This window comes from Microtus pennsylvanicus, chromosome 1 (assembly GCF_037038515.1).
Source record: "Microtus pennsylvanicus isolate mMicPen1 chromosome 1, mMicPen1.hap1, whole genome shotgun sequence".
In the NCBI taxonomy this organism is placed as follows: domain Eukaryota; kingdom Metazoa; phylum Chordata; class Mammalia; order Rodentia; family Cricetidae; genus Microtus; species Microtus pennsylvanicus.
The window spans coordinates 74,066,030-74,091,701 of record NC_134579.1 but is presented as its reverse complement, the minus strand read 5'-3'; the positions used below and the strand labels follow the sequence as shown (position 1 = coordinate 74,091,701).

The following is a 25,672-nucleotide window of genomic DNA, read 5'->3' as shown; positions in this document are numbered from 1 at the left end:
TGTGCTAGGATTACTGGCATATACCCCATATGCTATGTCTAAATTTGAAAATTACTTCCACATTAAAGAATATTTAGTAAGCTTATGTTTGCAGTGAAACATGACTATTAGTATTATATATGTTATTCTTATAGATACCTATAGACTTCTAAGTCTTCCTGCCCTCAGAACAAGTGCTCTTACCCGCCGAGCCATCTCCCTGACCCTGTTTTCCATCTGACTTTTAAGGGAATGGGCCCGTTTCTTACAGTGAAAAGTGTGTGTCAGGTTGCAGCATCAACCCATTTGAAAACCAGTGTGTAGAGCTAAAGTAGAATTCTGTTATATTTGAGGCTGTTTTGATGCAGTAACAGGTGCTTTTTCTTGCATAAGCATTCCCTGAAATTAAAGATGATCCCTTGTTTACCAGTCTGCTACCAACCCCTGGTCCTTCCAGCCTGTTGTGCCTGTTCTGTATTGTTTCATTAGTTACTAGGAACTGTCTGAACATTCCATATTCTTTTGTATGGATTTTGATCTCTCTGGGGAACTCCAGACTTCTCCATTCTCCACTGCTTAACTCCAGTCCCCTCCTCCGACCTCAGCTTCTGTCCAGTCACGACCTAAACTCCTCTGATGAAGTCAGCGGTGACTTTGTTTTGTTTGTTAGTGTCCTTTCAGTCTGAAGCCAGCTTGGCGTCTCTTTAGAATGTCGTGCTGATTCTGGTGCTAGGGACAGAGTCCATGGCCTTGTAGTACTCTCCCACTGAGCCACACCCTCAGACTTAAGATCTGACATTAACTGCCATATCTACCTCGAAACTCCATTGGCTTCTGGGATATCGTTGACCTCCTGAGCTTCCTATTTGGCATGTTCTTTTCCAGGGTTGACAGTGTCTGATTCCTGTGTCTGATCTGTAGTGTTACCTGTTTAGTGTGCATTGTTGTGTCTGCCGCACATGATTTCTAGGTGACTTGATCTCATCCAGGCCATGATTTTCATTACCCTGAACTGCCTGCTGTCAGCTCTAACCCTGAATCTTTAGCCTGTATTTTCTAACTTGTTCATTCATACTTCTTTTAAATTGTTGAATAATTATCACCCTATTCCTTTGTGTCTGACATAATTTATATAATTAATTTATATACACATTTATTACTTGATTTTTTAAAAAATACTTATTTATTTATTATGTATACAATATTCTGTCTGTGTGTATGCCTGCAGGCCAGAAGAAGGCACCAGACCCCATTATAGATGGTTGTGAGCCACCATGTGGTTGCTGGGAATTGAACTCAGGACCTTTGGAATGCTCTTAACCTCTGAACCATCTCTCCCGCTCCCCTATTACTTGATTTGTGTGTCTTTTAGTTTCCTTTCTTTCCTAAGTAGTCAGTGCAAATGCAAAACTTGTTTCCAAGGTAAAAGGTTTTTTGTTTGGTTGGTTTTTGGGGTTTTTTTTGCATTGCTGCATTATGGGGGTTGAACCCAGGCCTGTGACTGCTAGGCAAGTATTCTATCTCTGAGCCACTTCTCTAGCCCCTCCAGGAGGCAAGTTTAATATTAGTATGGAAAACATATTAACACCTACATAAGGATGCAGATGTGTAATCTGTTCTCAGGTGGTTGAGGCAGGAGGAGTTTGAGACTATCCTGAGCTATATAAATGAGTACCAGGCCAGCTAGGCAGGCGTACATAGCAAAAAAGACCTGTGTGAGACAAAAAGGGAAAACGGGGAGGGGGGATTACACAAGTTTGGGCTTAAAATTCTTGAATTTTTCTTTGCTGCTGATTTTTTTTTCTTTTATGTACATATGCCATGCACGCCATGGCATGTGTGGAGGTCAGAAAATAACCTATGGAGTAACTTCTTTCCTTCTGCCATGCAGGTCCCAGGGGTCAAACTCGGGTCATCAAGCTCTGTGGCAGGCACCCTTATTCTCTGAGCCTTGTTGACAGCCTTGAAATACTTTTTTTTCTTGTTTTTGTTTCCTGAGACATAGTCTCATGTAGCCTCTATGGCTTTGAACTTGCTATAAAGGCAGATCTGGCCTTGAACTCCTGCTTCTCCAGTTTCTGCTGTCCTGCGCCAGGATTGTGGTGTGCATGGGGAAACCCTTGGAACTCTGTGAAGAATCATCTAGCCATCACCTTGAACAATCCAGGCTTCATCTAGTAAACATGTGCCATCCTTGTATGCTAAGTGCTGCTTCAAAGCTTTCACCCGGACTGTGGCGGCCTCTGCCACACCTTTGTCTCCGTCTGTAAATCTGGTTGGTGGTCCTGGAGAAAAGTGACTTCCCTCTGGTGGTCCTGGCATATCATATACCTGGCCTCCTTTTTTTCTTTTTTTGCAGGCTAATTGAGACCTCCATTGCACTTCATTTTGATTTCTTTTTAAAGTTTGTGTGTGTGTGTGTGTGTGTGTGTGTGTGTGTGTGTATTCTATGGGGGAACATTGACTAGTGGAGATCAGAGAAGAGTTGCGTGAGTTAATTCTTTCTCTCCACATTTATGGGAGTTCCAAGGTTCAAACTGAGGTTGTCAGTCTGTATATGGCAAGTGCTTCACCCACTGACCCATCTCACCAGCCTCCTAGACCAATTCCTGATTGCTGTATTTTTCTTTGTTTTTTTCTTTTCTTTCTGCTTTTTTTTTTTTTTTTTAGGTTGTTGTCCTAGAACTCACTCTGTAGACCAAGGTAGCCTTGAACTCACAGGGATCTGCCTTTGTCTCCTGAGTGCCAGGACTAAAGGGGTGCACCTTCACACCCAGCCCTGTGAATACCAGACTTTTAAACTACTAACTGTTTGAGAGTTTGGGTCTGAGGTTTGCATAGACCTCCCATTCAGATTGTCCCTATTACAGTGATTACCTGGAATTTCCTCTGGCAGATGCCGATTCTTTGGTTTGGTATTCTAGGCCGCTACAAAATGAGGTTCCCAAGTAGCAGCACGGATAACAGTGAACTGGACAGTGTTTGCTGATGTGGTGGCCATATGTGGCCGATTGCTTACATTGGGGGGCAGGGTGAGCAATAGGCATAGAATTTGCAAGTTCATTATTTTGAAGTTAGGCTCAGGAGTTAACTATATTCTTGAATCCTGACTCTGATATTTGTATGTGTTCATTTTAGTGAAAGTAAGTACAGGTATGGGTCATGAAACTAAAGAGGGAACTGTGGGAGGAGAACAGGAGGTTTTAAGTAAGGGGGTTGGGAAGAGCAGTAGAGGACGTGACAGTGAAGGGGATGCTGGGGGAGGAAGGTGGGAGGACCAACTAAAACAAATCGGCTACTATGTGTGCTGATTTATTTTTAGTTTTTGCACATGGGTGGTTTGCTTGCATGTGTGTCTGGATACAGTGCCCTCAGAGGACAAATGAAGGCATCAGAACCCCCTGGGACTGGAGCGAGCTCCATGTGGATACTGGGAATCGAACCCAGGTCATCTCAACAAGCAGCTAGTGCTCTTAGCTGCTGAGTCAGCCTTCTTTCTAGCTCCTTATTTTTAATTATTTTTATAATGTATATAAATGTTTTGCCTGCATGCATGTAAGTGCACATGTGTATGCCTGGTGCCTGCAGAGATCAGAAGAGAGCATTGGATCCCTTAGAACTAGAGTCACAGATGGTTGGTTGTGAGCTGACATATGGGTGCTGGAACCAAACTCAGATCCCCTGGAAGAACAGCCAGTGATCTTAAGATTGAGACCTCTCTCCATCTCGTGTATTTTTGTAGAGAAAAATCACAACATTTCTCCTAATATTCTCTACCCCCCCACACACACCCACACACACCTTTGTTAATGAGACAAGGTCTCATTATGTAGCACAGATTATTCTTGAACTCTCAAAGATCCACCCACCTCTGCCTCGGTTCATAATTACTGGGATTAAAGATGTGTGCCACCATACCCAACCTCTGATCCCTCTTAACTGATAATTAGTATGGGAACATAATTATTATAATGAGGACATAGCTTAAGTTCCCAAGAACAAGGAAGTCGTGAATATAATTTTTTTCTTAAGAAATAGGATTTTATTGCTGGGCAGTCTATGGTCTCTTCTTCCTGCCTGCTCTTTCCTCTGTGTGCGTATGTGTGTGCGTATGTGTATGCATGTGTGTGTGTGCACGTGTGTGTGTGTGCGCGCGTGTGTGTTGGGGGGCATTTATTTGCTGGAGCTGGGGCAGCTTAACAGTGCACACCTGTTTTCTCAGTACTTGAGAAGTGGAGGCAGGAAGATGAAGAGTTCAAGGTTGTCTTCAGCTACATAGCAAGTACAAGGCTAAACTGGGCTATATGAGACTCTACCAAAAAAGTGTGTGTGTGTGTGAGGGGGGGGGGAGAGATTTAATGATTATTTAATAAGTCTGTTCATTTTAGAGGCAGTACAGCTGTGGCACCAGCTTGCCGTGACCACGGAAGTAGGCAGCAAAACCACCTCTTGACCTTGGTGCTCTACATGCCTGTTCCAATGCATCTTATTCTCCCTGTGGCTGGACGCGTGGTTCACCATTATGACATGTTTAGCTCCTTTGAAACTAGGCTCTTTACATAAAATACTCATGTGAGCTTCTGTCTACCTGACCTTCATCCCACTGTGAACCCTGAGATTTCATTGTTTACTGGAGGAACCTGCTTCTAGCTGTAGTGTGGCTCAGCCCTAGCACTCACTTTTAATCCAAGAAGTTTTTGCTTGAATATTGTAAACAGGATTAAGTAAATCATCAATTGGTAAAGAGGCGGAGCAAGCAGCCGGTTGACAGGAAAATAAATGACAGAGAGTGGGAAGTTAGGATAATGGAGAGAGGGACGCACAGGAAGGAGAAGGGAAGGACGTGGTTGGGGGAGTTTTTGTTTGAGGTGGCATAGGAGAAAGCTCTTTCTGAGCTGGTGAAGGAGGAAGCAGCTGGGTTCTTTCTCTGCCTCTCTGAGCTAGCAGGTTTTCACTTCAGCATCCGGCTCCCGAGTCTTTATTGATAAAATAGAACAATAGAGACTTAGATTAAAAACAATTCAAGGATTTGCATTTATATATCATTGGCCCAGTCACTCAGAATAAACCTGTACTTCAGCCAGACAACTCTAGGACATGGGTCAACAATACAGTGCCGCATGGGAGTAGAATCTCCAAGCAGAAAGGTGTTAACTGAAAGAAAACCTCACCCCATGTTAGGCTGATCACACAAGTAGTGGTGGCTATTAATAGCAAAATACTGTGTGGGTCCCTTCGAGCTCTGCTGCCAGCAGAGAAACAAGTGGAGGAGACAAGAAGGGCTTAGTTAGCCAAGGAGTTCTGACCCTAAGCAGTTTACTTTTGACAGTGCAACTTTGGGGAAAAAAGTTAACCATATGAGTTATCACAACAAAGCTTAAGGCATGACTACATCACTCCTTTGGACAGTACTTGTGAACACTTTCCAAGAATGGGTTCTGGTGACTCACAGTGCTCAGGATAAGGGTCTAGGGAGGAAGGGTTTGTAATAAGCATAATAGTAAACTCTTTTGCAAAATACATGGAATCTCTTTTATAAGAATGGGTTATATTAGCCCAGTGGTGGTGATGCACGCCTTTAATCTCAGCACTTGAGAGGCAGAGGCAGGTAGACCTCTGTGAGTCTGAGGCCAGCCTGGTCTACAGAGCAAGTTCCAGGACAGCCAGGGCTACATAAAGAAACCCTGTCTTGAACACCAACACCACCCATCACCCCCAAAGAACAATGTGTTCTATTGACAGAGAAACCATGCTCAGGAGTCTAGAAGATTCTGATGAAACCTGGCTCTACAGAATAGTAAAAGACACCATGTTATAAACAACATTCACTCCAACCTTCTAGGTAGAAAACAGGCATGCTCATCCCTTTCATTGAAGAGAACAGTCTGTGTCTAACAGTTCTGGTTTCTCTAATAGTTATCTGTGAGCAGATGTGCCTCCTATCAGATGTGATACTTTTCTTTTGTTTTTCTTAAGCTGGGCTACGGTAGGAAGTGGATGAAGTACTTTATACCAGTTGGAGAAAACTTAGAAAAAGAAAAAAAATCTGGTATATTCTTATCGCCCAGGGATAATATACACTATTGAATAAAGCATTTTGCTTTCTTCTTCTTCTTTTTTTTAAATCTTATCTGCCTGCCTCTGCCTCCTGAATACTGGGACTAAAGGTGTGCGCTGCCATGGTCTGCCTCAACTTTTTAACTTTTAAGTAATATGAACATCATTGTGGCTCAGTATTTAAGCATATCTACTATTAGTTCCTGATGATAAATTTTTAAATAATTGCTGCTTTTAAAAAAGTAAACATTTTGAGTCTCAGTTACTGCATCTGTTTCCTTATAAAAGCCACCTGCCTGGTCTGGTGCAGTTCCCGGCAGAAGGCCCTGGCGCAGACTCAGAACTGTGTCCTTGCCAAATTTAGAAAATAAGTAGGTCAGATTGTCTTCAGGGGCAGACCTAATGTTAGCTGTGAGAAACTTCCAGTCTGTGGCTGAGACCAGAGTCACAAACCATGGCCTCAAGGCTAGCCTAAGCAACAATAGTGAGACCCTGTGTCAAAAACACTAATAAAGGATAAGGGTGAGTGGCCAAATGCTTTTCCAGCATGCACAGGGGCCTGGGTTCAAAACCAGTACCATACAAAAAGAGAAGAGAAAGGAGAAGAACCAGTGGGGGGGGTTGTTTGTTTGTTTTTGTTATTGTTGCTTTTAGGGGGGTTTTGGTTTGGGGTTTTTTGTTGTTTTTTTGTTGTTGTTGTTGTTGTGTTTGTTTTTTTTTTTTGAGACAGGGTTTCCATGTAGCTTTGGAGCCTTCCCTGGAACTAGCTCTTGTAGACCAGGCTGGCCTCGAACTCACAGAGATCTGCCTGCCTCTGCCTCCTGAGTGCTGGGATTAAAGGTGAGTGCTGGGATTAAAGGCGTGCGTCACCACCACCCAGCTACAGGTTAGTGTGTAAGGCCACCTGCTCAGTGTGTTGTTAGGTCATTACAGGAAGTTGGTAGAGCTAGTAGCTTGAGAAACTCACCCCAACATATGTTCTTGCCAAAGAACTAGCAATGTTCAAGTCATTATTGCTAAGACAATAACTTGTATGGATGCAGCAAGTATTCACTCCTGTGATTATAATTTCTTCTTTTACTCGCTTCTTCCTAGCTGGATGACTTGAAGACCTTGCACATAAAATAACATATTCTGAAGAAATGCTCTTTAGATACATACACTACAGATTTATTTTAGAATTAGCAACAATGAAAAGTGATAGAGTTCTTGCCTTGGAATCCCAATGACCTGGTTTCAGACCCTAGTACTGTAACAAAACAAAAGGTTCAGAAGTCAAAACCCGTAATGTCAGTGTGGTGGCCCTTGCCTTCAATCTCAGCACCCAGGAAGGAGCAACTGGCAGATCTGTTCCAGGCCAGCCTGGCCTACATAGTAAGTTCCCACCCAGCCAACCAGAGCTACATAGTGAGAATCTGTCTCCAAAGCGACAAAACAAACCAGGCTTGTTGTTAGGTTTGGTGACTATAATCACTTACATTACTCACTTGTACTGTCAGGAGCTGATACAGGAGGATTGTGTCCTTTAAGCTAGCCTGGGCAATATATTGAGACTGTTTTTTAAAAAATAAAAAGTTTAATGGCAGAGAGGCTGGAGAGATGGCTCATTGGCTGAGAGCACACGATGTTCTCTCAAAGGACCCGGGTTTGGTTCCTGCACCCACATGGTAGTTCACAGCCATCCCTAACTCTAGTTTCAGGGTATCCAATACCAGCGCAGTCTTCTGACCTCCATATGTACCACATATGCACACACACATGCAGGAAAACATTCTAACCAAAAAAATGTTTTTTTGAAAAAATTCCTTGTAGATACTTTCTGTGCAGTAATAATGTCACTAACAAATGTTCTCAAAGTAAATAATTGCCAGCCTGTACTGTTTGGCACATCTGTAAGAATAAACTTAGCTGCCTGTCATGGTGTTTTGTTTGTTGTTAGGTCTTTGAACTATCTTGAATATATTTTAATGTATTACAATTATTTTTGTATTCTTAACAATAATTATTTTAGGTCTACTGGCTATTCAGAGGTGATAGTTGTGGTCGGAGGCTGTGAACGAGTTGGAGGATTTAATCTTCCATACACTGAGTGCTATGATCCAGTAACAGGAGAATGGAAGTCCTTGGCCAAGCTTCCAGAATTTACCAAATCAGAGTATGCTGTCTGTGCACTAAGGAATGATATTCTTGTTTCAGGTAAATAAGCAGTAGCTGTGTTTGATTTGGATATGGGTTGGCTGGTTCTTTTTAATCAAATTATGTTTGAGTGCGCCATCTGCATGTATGCTTTTATGCCAGAAGAGGGCGCCAGATCTTATTATAGATGGTTGTGAGCCACCATGTGATTGCTGAGAATTGAACTCAGGACCTGTGAAAGAGCAGCCAGTGTTCTTAACCAGTGAGCCATCTCTCCAGCCCCCGGATTGACTGTTTTTAAAAAGTAATAATACCTTTTTGAGTGTGAAATGGATGTTTCAGGCAAATTAGTTTATACAAAACTGAAAAGACCTTTTATAAAACTAGAATGATTTACAAAAGATCTACCAGAAAATGCTTTTGGTCATGATATTTTAATGCTTTTACATACGCTTAGAGTATATGTGTTTTAACTGTGTGTGTGTACATAAGTGAATGTGTGTACGTGCATGTGTGTGGGAGAGCATAGACGTGCCTGCAGAGGCCAAAAGAGGTCATCGGGTCTGGAGCTGAAGTTACAGGCGGTTGTAAGCTCCATGGGGTGCTGGGAACACTCGGGTCCTCTGGAAGAATGGCAGCTGCTCTGACCATGGAGCCACCTCTCCAGCCTTGTTATGGTTTAACTTTACCTCTTTGTGGTGTTTTTTTTAAAATCATTATAAACTATAAAGTCAAAAGTATTTATATAATTAAGCATGTTTAATTTGCCTATTTTCTGAAATTCTTCCCCTAAGTTTTATTAATTGGAATTTTTCTGTAAAATTCTTAAGTTGAACATATTACTATACATGATGTAGTCCTAAAAGTCAGACAAAATGATAGATTTTCAAAACATATATCTGGTGTCTATCTATTCTTTGAAGTCTGTTGATTGACAAATAACTTAATTAGCCTTGCAGATTATTTTACTACCTAATGTATGACACTCCAGCATTCACCTGATTTTTTTGTATGGTTTTTGAAAAGTCTTTAGAATAATCCTGCTATTTGTAATTATCTGACCTCTGATTTGTAAAACTCACCATCTGTATTTTATTCTTGTGGAGCTTATGGCCCTTGTTTCTCATGAAAGCAGCTGGTGGAGTTTAAACTCTTGCCTCCTTTATTTGTTGAGCTAGTTCTGAACTTCTCAGATTGAATGAGGAAGTTCTGTTTTGTTTACCTATGTGCTAGTGACAGGTCTCTTGGTCATATCGAGTGACGTTGCCGAATGTGCACTGTTTTGTATTTGAAGGTGGAAGAATCAACAGCCGTGATGTCTGGATTTATAACTCACAGCTAAATATCTGGATCAGAGTTGCTTCTCTAAATAAAGGCAGATGGCGCCACAAAATGGCTGTCCTTCTTGGTAAAGTAAGAGAAACGGCTTTTTAATACTACTGTTGGTATATGTCCAAAAGAAATGCCACAGCTGTATCTTGCATTTCCCTCTGGGTATTTTGGCTTCAAACGGTATTTCCTTCCATTCCTAACCAAGATAAACTAAAGACATAAACAATATGACACTATGCTTTTTGAATAGATATTTTGTTCCTCCAATTTGAAATTTGTCGCAGTACAGCACATTTCTCACACATTGGAATCCAAGTGCTTAAGAAGAACTAGAACGGCATTATATAAGATACAGAACCAGGCAGTGTCTAGTCCACATAGCTTTTCCCCTTTTACTGACTTTGGCAATCAAGCAGAAAAATGTTTATCTTAAGTGGTATTATTTAGCCTTCTTTGTTTGTGCAAGAGGGGATAAAACTAAGATAAACTCTCCAACGTGTGTGTGTGTGTGTGTGTGTGTGTGTGTGTGTGTGTGTCTGCGCTTTACTTTTCAGTTGGACACATATGTGACACATGAAGGCCAGGGGAGGATGTCAGATGTCTTGTTCTATAACTTTACCTTATTCCTTTGAGGCAGGGTACTAGCCAGCAAGCCTTATTCCCACAGCACTGCAATTATAGGACATTGCTTTGTTTTTTTATGTGGGTATTGGGGATTTGAACTCAGATCCTTATGCTTACACAGCAAGCCCTCTGACTTGCTGAGCCATTTCCTCAGTCCCCTCACCAACATGTTTTATAGGAAATCTTTTATAGACGACAGCTAACAAATGTATTAAAATAGATTCAACTGAATGCCAAGCAAGATGCTCCACCTGTGATCCTGGCTTTGGGGGCCAAGGCAGGAATGTCACAAGTGCAAGGCCACTCTGGGCTACACAGTAACACTGTGTCAAAAGAAATTATCAACTACCATTATCTAATCTGATCTGTGAAGTAGTGGTTTGGGACTTTTTTGTTTGTTTGTGTTTTCAAGACAGAGTCTCATTGTGTAGCCCTGGCAGTCCTGGAACTCACAGAAATTCACCTGCCTCTGCCCACTGAGTGCTAGGATTAAAGGAAGAGCAGTCATGAGAGATTCTATGGAAGACTCAGTTGAACTTCACAGTTAATTAGAAGTGGCCTAAAGAGTTGATAATCATCTATTAAAAGAAATGTGGGTATGAAACTGGAATGCTTGATTAAAAGTTTCTAATATAACCCATGATGCACAAGGGATTCTTTGCTGGTAAGCTGTTCACTAGACGTCTTGTTTATGGCTTCAGCTGTCATGGAAAGGTATTGACCCACCACTGTTCATGAAAAATGTTGAGAGCTTTGAGCTCACTGTGTCTTGGGTGTTTTTCTAGCTGCTATAGCTGCTAAAAGATAGGCCTTGCCTTCAGAGAGCTCACACTAATGACTCTTAACTGGTGTTAGAGTTGCATAGCTTTATTACTTTATAATCAAATATCTCATTGTTGAGTGAAGAGAACTTGAGAAACCTTATTCCCTTCGGCATGGTAACGATTTGTTCTTCAAAGGGGATAAAACAAAACAAACACGAACATTTATAAGCAAAGCACAGGTATACAGTAAGGTAAACAAATACTCAGTATGCCTGTATGATTAAAATGTCGCCAAAGGGAACGTGCCAGAAAAGGCTCTGTAATGGTGGGGGAGTCAGTCGGGATTGCTAAGAAATGACAAAGTCTCAGAAAACTGAGCTAATACACTGTAGTTACAGCTGTCAAGGCCTTGAATGAGAGGGATCCTCTAATTTTAACTGAGCACATAAACAGTTTAGACTTGCTAGTAAGATTGTTTTTCCTGCATTTTACATACAGGTGTATGTTGTCGGAGGCTATGATGGGCAAAACAGACTTAGCAGTGTGGAGTGTTACGATTCCTTTTCAAATCGTTGGACAGAAGTTGCGCCACTTAAAGAAGCAGTGAGCTCTCCAGCAGTGACAAGCTGTATAGGAAAATTGTTTGTGATTGGTGGAGGACCTGATGATAATACTTGTTCTGATAAGGTAAGCTGTATGCTTAGAAAACTCCCCATACTGTATATAAAAGGAGACAGATGGCTAGGTAGCAAAGTGTGAGGGGTCTTTGAAAAAGAGGGAAAAGCCCTGGATTTCAAGTTGCCTCAGTGACACCATCATATATAGCCAGTAATGTGTTATGTGTAACAAATGTGATTAAACCTTTGTGAAATGAGGCCCATCTCAGAGTGAAAAACTTCTCTATCATCTACAGGATTTAAAACTTACATACAACACAGAAAATGAAGAGCAAAGGTCAAGGCACTAATGGTGCTGCTTCCCAGCTAGGTCGTGTCTTTAGACCTTTGGAGGGTATATTTGGTTTGGTTTTTAGAATAAAGGAAGAGGAAAGATTGCCTCTATAGTGTAAGTAGGGGATGGTCCAAAGGAGCTGCAGTTCATCTGACTCGGACAGAAGAACACATGCCATTCTGGCGTTTCAGGAAATGCTGTGTCTACCCAATGGCTAGTTGGTTTAGTGGTGATAATGAAATTTCATCAATTAGTTTATTTATTTCCTTACTTTAGTGTTAATATATCATCAGGTGGTAAAGATGTTAACCACCAGACCTGCTGATCTGATTTCAATCCCCAGATCCTACAGCTGAACGAGAGCACCTGCTCTGCGGGTTGTCCTCTGACCTCCACCTGGGCACTGTGGCAATAATAGATAAAGTTACCTATTTAAAGTTCATTGAGAATTTATGCTAACTAAAAATACAATAAACTGGCTGGGCAGTGGTGGCGCATGCCTTTAATCCCAGCACTTAGGAGGCAGAGGCAGGTGGATTTTTGTGAGTTTGAGGTCAGCCTGGTCTACACAGTGAGTTCAAGGACAGCCAGAATTGTTTCACAGGGAAACCTTGTCTCAAAAAACCAAACAAAACAAAACAAAAATAAAAACTAATTAAATTGATGTTCTTTTGAAGTAAGGTTTCCCTAAAAGCATAACGAAATTCTATTCAGATTGAAACATGATGCATAAAGCAATTTCAGAAAAACTTAAGACTTACTTTTAGTATACATTAGTAAACCTGGAGGCCATTCTTCTTGAAAATAATCTGTGTGTATTTTGTTACTGTCTTTTTCTTGATAGTAATAACTTAGGCTTTTTTGGTCATTTGTTTGTTTTTGTTTTTAAACAAAGGAGTTTTATCTTTCACCAATAAGCAAGAATTTCCCTAATTTAATTTTTTTTTTTTATTTTCAAGACAGGGTTTACTAATAGCTATGGGTCCAGTTCTGAAACTCACTCTGTAGACCAGGCTGGCCTCGAACTCACAGAGATCTGCCTGTGTCTGCCTCCCGAGTGCTGGGATTAAAGGCGTGCGCCACCACTGCCTGGTAATTCATAAATTTTATAAATAAGACTAACTTCATTTAATTCTTTGAATTAATGACATTTGATTTTTAACCATGTTAATATATATTAACATTTTTAAAGCAAATTTACATATTTGTTTAGATATCTTACTTTATATTTTTCTGTATTATTAGGTTCAGTCTTATGACCCAGAAACCAATTCTTGGCTACTTCGTGCAGCTATCCCAATTGCTAAGAGGTGCATAACAGCTGTCTCTCTGAACAACCTGATCTATGTTGCTGGTGGACTGACCAAGGCGGTGTATTGTTATGACCCAGTTGAAGACTACTGGATGCATGTACAAAACACGTTCAGTCGACAGGTAATAGCACAAAGTCCAAACAGAAATGAAGAAGAAATAAGTGACATGATTATTTACTTGAATGTCACTTATCAAATATTTCATAATTTTTTAAACTCCCTCCTAAGGAATTGTTTTTTAATTTTTTTAATGTTTTGTTTGTTTGTTTTTTGTGGTGCTGGGGATTTGGGTCCCAGGCCTCATGAGCCCTAGGTAAACACTACACTGAACTGCATGTTCTGCCCCAAGGGTTAACTTCAGCAGGTTAACTTCTTTTTATCAACCCAACATGAAGTACCTTTTTTTCTTTTGACAGAAAAACCCTCAGCCTTCATTTTTCATAATCTTGTCCCATTCTTCTGCCATTTCTCTTCTGTGTTTCAGAAGAGGAGAGGACGACTCAGGGCCCTTTGTTTAGAGGCTTATAGTTTTGTTGTAAAGGAAATAAATGATAGTGCTCAGGCCTCGTTCATCCGCATGTTCATTCCATCTGAGGCTGCAGCTCCCTTTATCTTTGTGTTCCCAGAAAGGCTCCCAGCTTCCGGGTTCTTGGCTCTGCTCACTTTCCTTTTACTACCAAAATGCTGCTTCTGTCTCTCCTCACATGTTAGTGTGTGCATAGGGATGTGGGTGACCAGAGACCAGAGTGGGGAGCACTCCTGTAGTTTCAATTACAGGTGGTAGTGAGCCCCCTGAAGTGTGGGTGCTGGGAACCAAACTCCAGCCTTCTGCAAATGACGCAAGTGCTCTTAACCCCTGAACCAGTCTGCTCTCCCAAAATGTATTATTTGTTTCTTTCCATCTATCTTTCTTCTTCCTTTCTTTCTTTGGTTAGTTGGCAGGATTTTGTCTTTCTGTTTTTCTTTCTTCCTTTTTTTGAGAAAGGATCTCACTATGTAGTCCTTGCTGGCTTGAAACTCACAGATCTGCTTTCTTTTCCCTCCTGAATGCTGAGATTAAAGGTGCGCCCCATACACTTTTTTTTTTTTTTTTTTTTTTTTTTTGGTTTTTCAAGACAGGATTTCCTCTTTGTAGCTTTGGAGCCTATCCTGGGACTTGCTCTGTAGGCCAGGCTGGCTTCGAACTCAGAGGAATCCACCTGCCTCTGTCTCCTGAGTGTTGCGATTAAAAGGCGTGTGCCACCACCACCCAGCCAAAGACACATTTCTTAAAGTCACCAACCAGTCACATCTCCTGTTTTCAGTCTCTTTTTTTCTTTTCCACTCCATCTTTAAGTATTAATGTTGCTTAGCCTCTTTCCCCTGACTTTAACTCTAGTTTACTCCTGAATTACTTCATTTGCTGCTCAGGACTCACCTTGTTCCAGCTCCTGTTCCCAACAGCTGTGTGGCATTGTACAATAGAATCTGCTATTCTGCTGCTGTCTCTGTGTCCAGACATTTCAGGTTTTTTCCCTGTCTCTAAAAGTGAAGCTCACACACTGGAACTGTCCTCAGAGTCCTGTCCTGTCTAGTAGCTTCTCTAAACCTGTTTTTTGTTTTAATTTTCTGTAGCTTTATTCCAATTGCATTGTTATTTTTATTTTCAGTACAAATCACAATATTTTATTGGCTTGTGTTGATCCCTCAGCCTATGATGCTTTGTTTACCTTCTGTACTTGTAATTCCACTCATCTTTCAACAACAATGCAGGTTACCTTGGTCAGAACTGACCTTTTCTCCACTCCTTTTGTAGTATTCACACTGAGTACAGCAGTTGCACACGCCTAAAGTCCTTGCTTTATTTTATTTTGTTGCCTGGTCGGTTTTGGTTTTTTTGACTGGTTCTCAGGCTGTTGGAACTAGCCTTGAACTTCGCTTGATCTGCCTTCCCCTCCAAAAAGCTGGGATTCCAGATGCCAGAATCCCTTGTGAATTTAGGTTTTGAGGGGTTTTTTTAAACATTTATTTATTTGTTTGGGTGTTTGTATGTGTGTCACAGCACATGTAAAGGTCAGAAGGCAACATGTAGCTTCCCACTATATGTATGCTGGAATGGAACACAAGTTGCTGGGATTGGCAGGAAACACCTTTAACTAGCGAGCCCTCTACCAAATCCTTGTTATAATTTAGTATGAGAGTATGCGAGCGTGCGTGCGTGCGTGCGTGTGTGTGTGTGTGTGTGTGCGCGCACATATTATGTATGCATGCCACGTGTATGAGTGTTCCCAGATAAGAGAAAAGAATGTTGTGTCCCCTGGAATGACTGTTGGGAACTGAACTGGGTCCTCTAGAACAGCAGCAAGTACTCTTAACCACTAAGCCATCTCTTTATACTTCCCTGGATTAGTTTTTATATGTTTCGTTTTAGATTTTTTTTTATTTATGGGTCTGTGTGAATGTATGCTATATGTATGCAGGTGCCCTTGGCAACCAGAGAAGGTTATCAGATCTCCTGGAACCAGACTTAGGAACAGGCAGTTGACCTGCCCAGTGTGAGTGCTGAGACCTGAATGTGGGTCCTAGAAGAACAGCGAGTACCCTTTAAGCCCTGAGCCATCTCTAGCCCGTGCCCTGGTTTTTTAAATGTTTATTTCTCTTTTGGTTTTTTGAGACGGTTTCTCTGTGTAACAGCCCTGGCTGTTCTGAAACTCCTTTCATAGACCAGACTAACCTCAAACTCACAGAGATCCTCCTGCCTCTGCCCCTTGGAATTCAGCCTTCTTTAGGATACTATTGAATTAGAATAGAAGTTCGTTTCCTGTATATCTTGCATATGTTTATGTTGACAATATATTTTGCTGAATTAGTGAACAGATGAAGTAAATGGCCTGACCAATAGACCCCGCATGATAGGAGATAAGAGCACCCTTGGGTCTCCTCCAGCATCTCACATGTGCTCATACGCTGCTGCACACAAAATGTAATTTTTTTTTTAAGTAAGGGAGGAACATTTTAAATCAGTGATGAATATTTCTTTTCCTTCTTCAGTATATCAAATATTTAAAATGTTAGTAAAGTTTAGAATTGTTATATAAGGGAAAATCTGAAAGCAGGTTCATAATCTCAGAACTCATTGCGGGTACTGAGACAGGAGAATTGTTACCAATTCAAGGTCAGCCTGGGCTACAGACTAGTAAGATTCTTTATTTTTGTTTTTTTTAAAGACTCACCTTTGTAAGAATAGCTCTTTTTGCCTAGTAATTATTTACACACAAATACAATTTGGCCAAGGATCTCTTTATGTAGAAACAACTATTGGTGGCATTTGTGTCCCCACTAAGACCTCTGATAACAGGGTTTTTTGTTGTTGTTGTTGTTTTGTTTTACTTTGATTAAAACTTCTTTTTCTCTTGGTGGTGGTGGTGCATGCCTTTAGTCCCAGCACTTAGGAGGCAGAGACAGGTGGATTTCTAAGAGTTTGAGGACATCCTGGTCTACAGAATGAGTTCCAGGACAGCCAGGAATACACAGAGAAACCCTGTCTCAAAAAAACAACCAAAGAAACATACAAACTGGTTTTCATTTTTTTCAACTTAAGGCCCTCTCAAGGGACTTAGTGTCCCTGTTCATTGATCATGTGATAATTACAATAGCTGCCCTTCACTGCAGTGAGCTAGTCAAAGCCTTTTTAGTCTTGTCTTGGCCTTTGTTACTCACTTCATGCAAATACTCATGAATAACAGGCGTTGGGCCAAAGGTAGATGAGATGATATTATATCTTATTTTTTTGTACTGTGTTAAAACATACTGTTGTTTTTCTGTTTATTGTCAAATCCATTATCTCCAGTAGTTAATTGGCTTTTTGTTTTGTTTTGTGTATTTGGTTAAACAGGAAAACTGTGGTATGTCTGTGTGCAATGGTAAGATCTATATCCTGGGTGGAAGACGGGAAAACGGAGAAGCCACAGACACTATTCTCTGTTACGATCCTGCAACAAGTATCATCACAGGGGTCGCTGCAATGCCCAGACCAGTGTCCTACCATGGCTGTGTGACTATTCATAGATACAATGAGAAATGCTTTAAGCTCTAAACCTGGGGTACCTCACACAAGAAGCCAAGCAGTCCAAGAGGGAACTTTTAAAGTAAGAACACATCTCCTTTGTGCTGTATGGAAAGAGAAATAAAGAAATAGCCCTGATGCCGTTTTCCAAAAATAACAATATTTCAAGCTGTAATAAGTTCTTTCCTGTAACCGGGGAAGAGGGTTGTTAAGATGATGGCAGTTAAAGCCAGGCATAGTAGTGCACACCTTTAATTCCAGTACCCAGAAGGCAAAGGCAGGTGGCTTTCTTCGAGTTTGAGCCCAGCCTGATCTACATAACAAGTTCTAGGTCACCAGGGGCTACACAATAAGGCCTGTCTTCAAAAAAAAAAAAAAGTCATAATGATAATTTGGCCTATGAATATATTTTTGCATCTGTGAGAAACTGTGTGGGGTAGGGAATGACATCCAGCTGTAAACTTCTTAGGGATTTGTGAACCATCTTTTAGAAATGTTTATTTCTTTTTTGTCTGTTATGTAGAGAAAAATTGTATGACTGAAGCTTCATTTAGGTTGAATTGCCTGATGTTAAGAATGTTTAGCATTCATTGTGAGGGAAGAAGCGAGTTTTAAATACATTCTGTCACTGACTTATCCCTACTGGTTAATTTCACTGAAGGTGGTTTTTTTTTTAAGCTGTAAAAATGTAGTGACAATTCAGCTACCATAAAACATCAAATTTAATGACTTTATAGACTATTCCTGTTACTAAATACTTTTTTGAGCTTATGTAGGAGATATAAAAGGAGATTTAAACTATACCTTAGTCCCTAAGGAAAAAATTAAAATAGCTATCAGAGGAAAAAAAATGTGATCCAGTTTGGTTCTCAGGGTATTTAATGAATCATCTGTGAGTTCTTCACTGAAGTCCTCCCTTAAAGCTAGCATAGAAGTTGAGTTCCTTTTCCAGAGCCAGGATGTGGGCACACCTGTCTCTGGGATCTGGACAGTGCATCAAACCAAATTGGGACTGAAGAGATGGCTCAGTGTTTAAGAACATTTACTGCTCTTGCAGAGAACCCTGGTTTGGTTCCTAGTATCCACATCAGATGGTTCACAAAGACCTGTAATTCTAGTTCCAGGGAACCCAGCACCCTCTGGCCTCCCTGGGCACCTACAGGCATGTGGTGCACATAAATTCACACAGACACACGTATGTACATTAAAGAAATGAATCTATAAAAAAGATAGGTTTGCTCCCTACGAGCCCAGCAGAATTGACCTTCCTAGTTTGATGCTTTGTCGAGTATCTCTTCCTTGACTTCTGAGCATCTACCAGTCCTAGGAATCTCTACACCAGTTCCTTAATAGCCTAGAGCAGAGGCCACTCTTCAGTGGGGCCACTTGTTTGTGAGTTAGCGCCCAGCCACACTGGCCAACAGCAGTTCCGGTCTTCTGGGCGAGAGCTCTTATTTGAGAGCCATTGTATAAAGTATTGATCAACGTTTTCAAATTTCTATTAAAAAGTTTTTCCTTTAGGTTTTTAACCTCCATTTTATAAAGGTTACCTGTTTTCAAAGGGAAATACAAAAGTTTTTTTCTTAAAAATGTGAGTGGGTACAACAGGAACTATCATAACTAATTAGTGTAACTTCTGTGTGGACACATACCTACTTACAATGCTGTGGCTCTCACACCACAGTATACTCCCTGTCAGTGACTATAATAGTGTCATTAGAGTTCTGTTAAAATTAAGGTAATCATCAAACGCCTACCATTGACAAACTTTATTCCTCATCTTAGCATAATACAAACATTTCTTAGGAGTCAGTGCTTAATTGGAATCTAAATTCTGAGAAAAATGCTAGAAAGTACACTTAGACTTTCCAAGTCATAAATATTAAATGATTTAACTGATAACTATACAAGCGTTCTGAAAACAATTATCTGTCAGTTGAGAGACTGTTGATGTACAATTGAGATATTTGTACTGTAATTTTATAGTAAATACCTGCATTATACTTTTGTGAGATAATAGAAACTGTTTAATTCAGAAATTCTTAACAGTAAAGTGTGTGAACAAAAGTGTTTTGTAAATGCTTACGATTCTACAAATGATAATTGTTATCCTCATGTATATTTGTAAGATTGTGTCCATTCATAAATACACCATATAAAAAACTTTCTCAAAGTAAATTTGTATTTTATTATTTTTGTCTATTGTAAAAGTATTATCTACTTGTAATTTGTAATGTTTATCTTTCATAATCCTTGTGTTTGTTGTAGTAAATTGGAAAAAAATCCTGAGAAATCAGAATTTGTTTAAACAAATGAATTTTTCTTTATGTAATTTAAAAATCATGTAAATTGAGTAGTTGCAAGTTATGTTAAAAGTCACCCAAGCCGGGCGATAGTGGCGCACGCCTTTAATCCCAGCACTCGGGAGGCAGAGGCAGGCGGATCTCTGTGAGTTCAAGACCAGCCTGGTCTACAGAGTGAGTTCCAGGACAGGCTCCAAAGCCACAGAGAAACCCTGTCTCAAAAAAAAAAAAAAGTCACCCAAAAGTACCTCGAATCCTAGAAAATTAAATTTTTAAAGCTGCCCAACTGATATTTTAACTTTTTTTAATTACCTTTCTTATATTTTAATTTCCTTTAATTATCTTTCTTTACTAATTCTTGATAAAAAGTAGTAGTGGTAAGTCCTGGTTTAAGAAACATAATTTTAGGGTATAATTAGTATATTAAAAGGGACATGTCAACCATCTTGGTGGCAGACTAATATTCTTTCTGTCCTCCCATAACTGGCAGTTTTTCTTTTGGTAGGTGATGGTTATGTGCACCTCTAGGTTACATGTATATGTTTATATGTAGACAGTATGGATGTGTGCATACATCACAAACACCCAATGATTTTTCAAGTTTCATTATCAGAAATTGATAATAAGATTAAAAAATTAGTTGATCATATTTTCTGCAAGTGCAGAAGACTAAATTTGAACGCTTCTGGAGGACTCTGTTTTTGAGACAGGATCTCTGTTGCCTGTGCTAGCCTCAAGCTTTTGGCGGCGATTCTTTGTTTTCTGGGTGCTATAGGCACAAATGGAAGCCAGCACCTGTTCTTTAGAATAATCCTTTCATCTGAAAGTCCAGATCTGGCCATGGGGATCTGTACACCTGTGTAACAGCAGGGTTGCAGTCAGAAAGCAGACTTCTCAGGTCCCAAGAGCCCATTGTGACCATCTCAGCTGGAGAGAACTTGAAGGTATGTTTTGTGAATCAACAGAAAATAACAGTTACTTGTTGCTTCTTTAAGACAAGGTTTCTCTGTCTAACAGTCCTGACTATCCTGGAACTCCTCTGTAAACCAGGCTGGCCTCGAACCTCTCTCTCCCACATGCTGGAATTAAAGGCATGCACCACCACCACCACCAAGCTACACTTGGTTTTTGTATCCATTTTTTCATGAACTTGAATCCTTTTCTAACTCTTCCCCATGTGTGTGACAAGGTGGTCTGAGTTCCGCCTCTTCCACTATGCTGTCCCCACTGACTTTACTAACAGATGAATTGGGTTCCATAGCTGTTTTCATGGATGATTGGGACCCAGGTGTTTACTCCATTTGAATCCGGTTTAAAAATACGTAAATGCTCAGGGAGGATGTAAGCTTGTCACTGCTGCCTGTTTGGGGTGCTGTCTCTTAAATAGAGTTGCTGACTCTAGACTGAAGTTCTTAGAGAAGCTTCACACATGACCATGGTTGAACATTCATTCTACTTAGGATGACAATGCTTCGTGAATTGATAGATTCTCTTGGTTAGTATGAATTGTTTATGTATCTACTGTCAGACTCCCATCCAGAAACTCAGGAAAGACAGAAGTTTTCTGCTTTTGTCCATGTCCAAACCAGGTGTGTGCTGCTTTTTCCTGACCAGACAATAGATTTTAACAATCACTTTTGAGAGCCCATCTATGAAGAGAGGGAGTTATCTTCTGTGTTCCTTTAACATCTTGGGATAAATATGTGAAAAGGCTATGTACTCCAGACTTTATGTGGTACCAAGTGATAGGATGATGTCTAGAGGTTTCCTGTGGACTGCCTTGTTTCGTAGTCCATCCAAGACACTACTAGTTAATAGGACTTGGCCTTGCTAGACTTAGTTTTGCCCAGCTGAGTACGGGCCTATAATTCCAGCCCTAAGGAAGTGGGGCTCGAGGATCAGGAGAGTTCAAGGACAGCCATGGCTACATAGTCAGTTTGAGGCCAGATTTAGCCACGTAAAATCTCATGTCAAAATAATAATGGAATTGTTTAACATTCTGTAGAAAGCTAGAATTATATCACTTTACCCATTTATTGTGTTGGGTAAGCAAGCAACTCACGATACTACATAACCAAATGAAGCTGCCTGGCTGACCTGTAAGGCAGTAGGTTTGAGTCACTAAATATAGCCACACCTAATGCCAGGCATCAGACACCACCACTCCCAAGAGTGTAAACTAATGATACCAGAGTTGTTTTCAAAACATTGTAAACATTTTAAAGTGTTTATTTGTGAGCAGTTTGGAGAGATGGTTCAGCAGTTAGGAGCACTGGTACTTCTCCTCTTGGAAACAATCTGGGGTAGGGGTCCAAGTACTTTTCATGGTGGCTCATGTGCCTGTAACTCAGTTCCTGGCATTGCAATACCTACGCAGGCACCAGGCACACATACGGTGCACATACATGTGCAACACTCATAGTACAGGCAAAACATACACATCAAAATAAATGAAAGTATCATTAAGATATTATATATGAAACTTTTTACATGTGTGTAATTAATAATATTAATAAGATATTAAACTTACATAGGGCTAAAGGTGATCCTAAGTTTTTGAATAGTGAAGTCATAACTTTATATATCGTTCCAAAGAAGTTTTGTTTTCATTTTTGTGCCTTAAGCCTCCCCAGTGCCATTTCAGTCAGATAAAACTCAGCACGCATAAACTGCAGATTTGCCTACTGTACGGTTTATACACTTTTTTTTCTGGCCTGGATTTTATTTTTTATTTTTGTTTTGGAAATTGGGTTGGTTTTATCTTTTGAGTCAGGGTCATCTATAGCTCAGACTGGCCTAGAACTCTTGCTGTAGATGATCTTGAACTCCAGTTGTTCTTTCTGTTTCTCCCAAATGCTTGGATGACAGCATGTGCCACCATACCTGGCTGTTCTTGTTTGTGGGTTGGTTGATTTAATGTCACCCTGGCTAACCTGGAACTCAGGACATGGCCAGGCTGGCCTTGAGCAGTGGCAGTCCTGCCTCTGTCCATGTGTGCTAGGATTATAGGCTTGGGCCATCCTACCCAGCTGACGGAAAATTCTTTGTGAATTTCAACTCTATAGTTGCTTGGCAGAAAGAGAACGTTAACTGAGGTTATTGCTTGGTCTACATTAACTCTTGGTACGTAGGTGCTTTTAAAATTCTCAGATAAACCCTCATTAGGCTCTCGTAAAGGTCAGTTGAAAGATCTAATAGTGAAAAAGCTGGGTAGTTATATCTGTTATATCCTTACATTAGTAATTAGTTCTGCTCTAGGCTTTTTCTTTTGACTTTGTTGAGAGAGCACTTCCTTTCTCACCCTCCTGAAGTGTGTAAGTTTCTAGAGCTGAGGCAAGGCTCAGAACTGAACAACTGTAATGTGCCTTGCAGCAACTGCTACACGCCCATTGCTCTCACTTTGAATCTTCACAGTGAAAAAGAATGTTTTCTTTGTCCTTGTTCTCAGTTCAGTCGTAGTACAGTAATGCTTATGTGTTTGTTTAATGGCACTTCTTCCATGGCTGAAAGATTTAAAAAGTTGTATCTAATGTCTTTTAAATATTACTTGACTATATGGTTGCATTAAATTTTGTTTACCAAAAATCTGATGAGTTTTCGTTTTGTTTTTAATATACCCAAGTGATTGTGTAAAAAGGGACAAGGGTAAAATTTTTTATAGATTTTACAGATTTTTATATTTACCAGAATCACCATAAAATAAGTCATGATATAAACAAGAAACTAAAATAGTGATTTGAGGAAGGGAAAGGGTGGCCAACAATACTAAAGTTGATGTGTGTTGAGCACGGTGTCCAGTGTAGCGGTGTTGAGGAACTGTTCAGATGAAACAGAGCTCGGGTTTAATAAAGATGTTAATACAGCTTACCTATGAATATGTGTGTAATATACATGTTAGTGAGTTTTTAATATCAGCGGTTGTCCCAAAATCATGTTCTGTTTGAAAGCTTAGATTCACCTTTTATAGGGAAAAAAAGGAGAAAATGGTAGTTCGTGTGGAGAAACCAAGGACCACTGACAATAAAAACATCTCGTGCAGAACTGGGAGTCCAGCAGGGAGTGAGTCGAGAACACTTGCTCCTCTTAAGTGGAGGACAGCTTCAGAAATTTGGGTTAAAGCAGCCTTAATAACTTGATACCAGGTGTCTGAGGACAACACTGTCTCTTAGAAGTTGGATAAATGGGAAAGATAGCATATGCTTTTTTAATGTTGCTAAGTTAGTTTGCTCTTCTGTACATGTTTGTTAACTGTTCGGACGTGGTAAAAGAAGCTTTCCCAGATTCTGTAAGTTGTAACAAAGGCAGTTGTTAAAAATAAAGTTTTGAATCTTTTTTTAAATGAAGCCAGATAATTATGTATTCCTGCCTTGTAAGGGAATGAGTAGGTCAGTTCTCACAAGAACAGATTGATGTTTAACCCTCAGCTCCTTCTCTGACTTTCTGTGACCCTCAGCCCTCATGCAGTCCCCACCATGATGCCGTCTGGGCTGAAATCAAGACAGAGACACACACACAAGGACTAATTGGTTGTCTTCAACCTTTATTAAAGCTGTGAGCAGAATCAGACTGACTCTGTATAAGCTACCCAGCCAGTTAATAAATTACCTCTCCAGTATCCAACAAGAGCTGAGTGTGGAGGTACAGCTTTAATCCCAACACCCAGAGGCAGAGGCAGGCAGATGTCTATGTGTTCCTGGCAGAAAAATAAATAAAACTAGACCTATGGCATGACCCAGCTATACCACTCCTAAACATATACCCAAAGGACTCTACCCTGCCACAAATATTCACACATCCATGTTCATTGCAGCTCTATACAAAAATTAGGGTTGGAAGGAGACATCAAAAATCGAACACATGGGGCTGGAGAGATGGCTCAGAAGTTAAGAGCATTCCCTGCTCTTCCAAAGGTCCTGAGTTCAATTCCCAGCAACCACATGGTGGTTCACAACCGTCTGTAATGGAGGCTGGGTGCCCTCTTCTGGCCTGCAGGCATACACACAGACAGAATATTATATACATAATAAATATTTTTTTAAAAAATGGAACACAGCATTGGACCCCAGATACTGTGATACTGACCTGCCGAGCGAGATGCGCCTGATGTGATAGTAGCATGACTATTCAGGAGTAATGGCTGCTACCTGGTCGGGTCTGAGGTCCACCTTGATGGAGGGAATACACGTGTGGTGCTTTAATTCTGGTCAAAAGCTGGTGGTGCCAGGCATGGTAGTCACAGCACTTGGGAGGCAGAGCCAGGCAGATCTCTGTGACTTCAACACCAGGCTGGTCTGCATAGCTATTTCCAAACCATAAATAAAGGTTTGCAGTGTTTGGGTGGAATGTTGTCTAGTCAAGCCTGTTAGATCTGTGCTTTCAATTAGTTTATTTCTGGATTTTGTTGGGAAGGCATATTAATTGGTGAGAGTATAGTATTGAAGTCACCCCCTGCTGTTGTACTGGGGTTATTGTGTGACTTTACATTAAAAACACTTGGCTGAACACCATGGCACATACCTTTCACGCAGCACTTGGTAGGCATGGAGACCTCTGAGTTCCAGGCCAGCCTTATTTACATAGTGAGTCCCAGGTCAGGGATACTTACTGAGGCTCTTTCTCAAAAAAACGGGTTGTGGTGGGGAGGAGATAAGGATGAGAAAAGTAGGAAGAAGTAAATGAGATCCAGGTTAGCAGTGTAATAAAGAATGATTTTAGACTAGATCAACAGACACATAACAGCGGTGATGAAAAGCAAACTCTCATGAGATAATGGGCACAGGGTGGAGATTAACTAGTGGAGAATAAGAGATGAACAGTGTTGTATGGAGTGGATTGCCAGCACAGCGGCTCAGAGTTAAAAGGTAAAGTTCTCAGATCCTACTGCTTTTAGCAGGCTCCACTTGGTGCTGTGTAGGGAAGAGGTGAGTGGGAGCGATGGTCTGTGTAGCTCCAGTGTCCGGTGGGGTTCTGGCTTGTGAGGACGGAAGTGTGGTGAGAATTCCCTCAGACTCTTGAACTCCACTGTGGCCTGTTCTGGTTCTGAAGGTTTGGGGAATGTGAGAAATATTTGCTTTTTCTACTTCTCTTCCAGGGCATCTTGATTAGGACATCTAGTGTGATTTTTGTATTTTAGTTTTTAAAGAAAATTCCACATTCATTCCCTTAGTG

The 25,672-nt window shown here is 40.6% G+C and overlaps 1 protein-coding gene across 4 annotated transcripts in view; it reads left to right on the top strand.

Moving 5' to 3' along the window:
- Nucleotides 1–19,379, top strand: part of Klhl24 (kelch like family member 24) — a 30,329-nt gene extending 10,950 nt beyond the window's left edge. For all 4 annotated transcript variants that reach the window (XM_075969029.1, XM_075968999.1, XM_075969010.1 and 1 more), the window contains 5 exons: nt 8,048–8,232; nt 9,467–9,585; nt 11,391–11,579; nt 13,089–13,277; nt 17,031–19,379. In XM_075969029.1, coding sequence (XP_075825144.1) covers nt 8,048–8,232; nt 9,467–9,585; nt 11,391–11,579; nt 13,089–13,277; nt 17,031–17,231 — 883 coding nt within the window. In that variant the 3' untranslated portion in view covers nt 17,232–19,379. The remainder of the gene's footprint in view (nt 1–8,047; nt 8,233–9,466; nt 9,586–11,390; nt 11,580–13,088; nt 13,278–17,030) is intronic.
- The last annotated feature ends 6,293 nt before the right edge of the window (nt 19,380–25,672 follow it).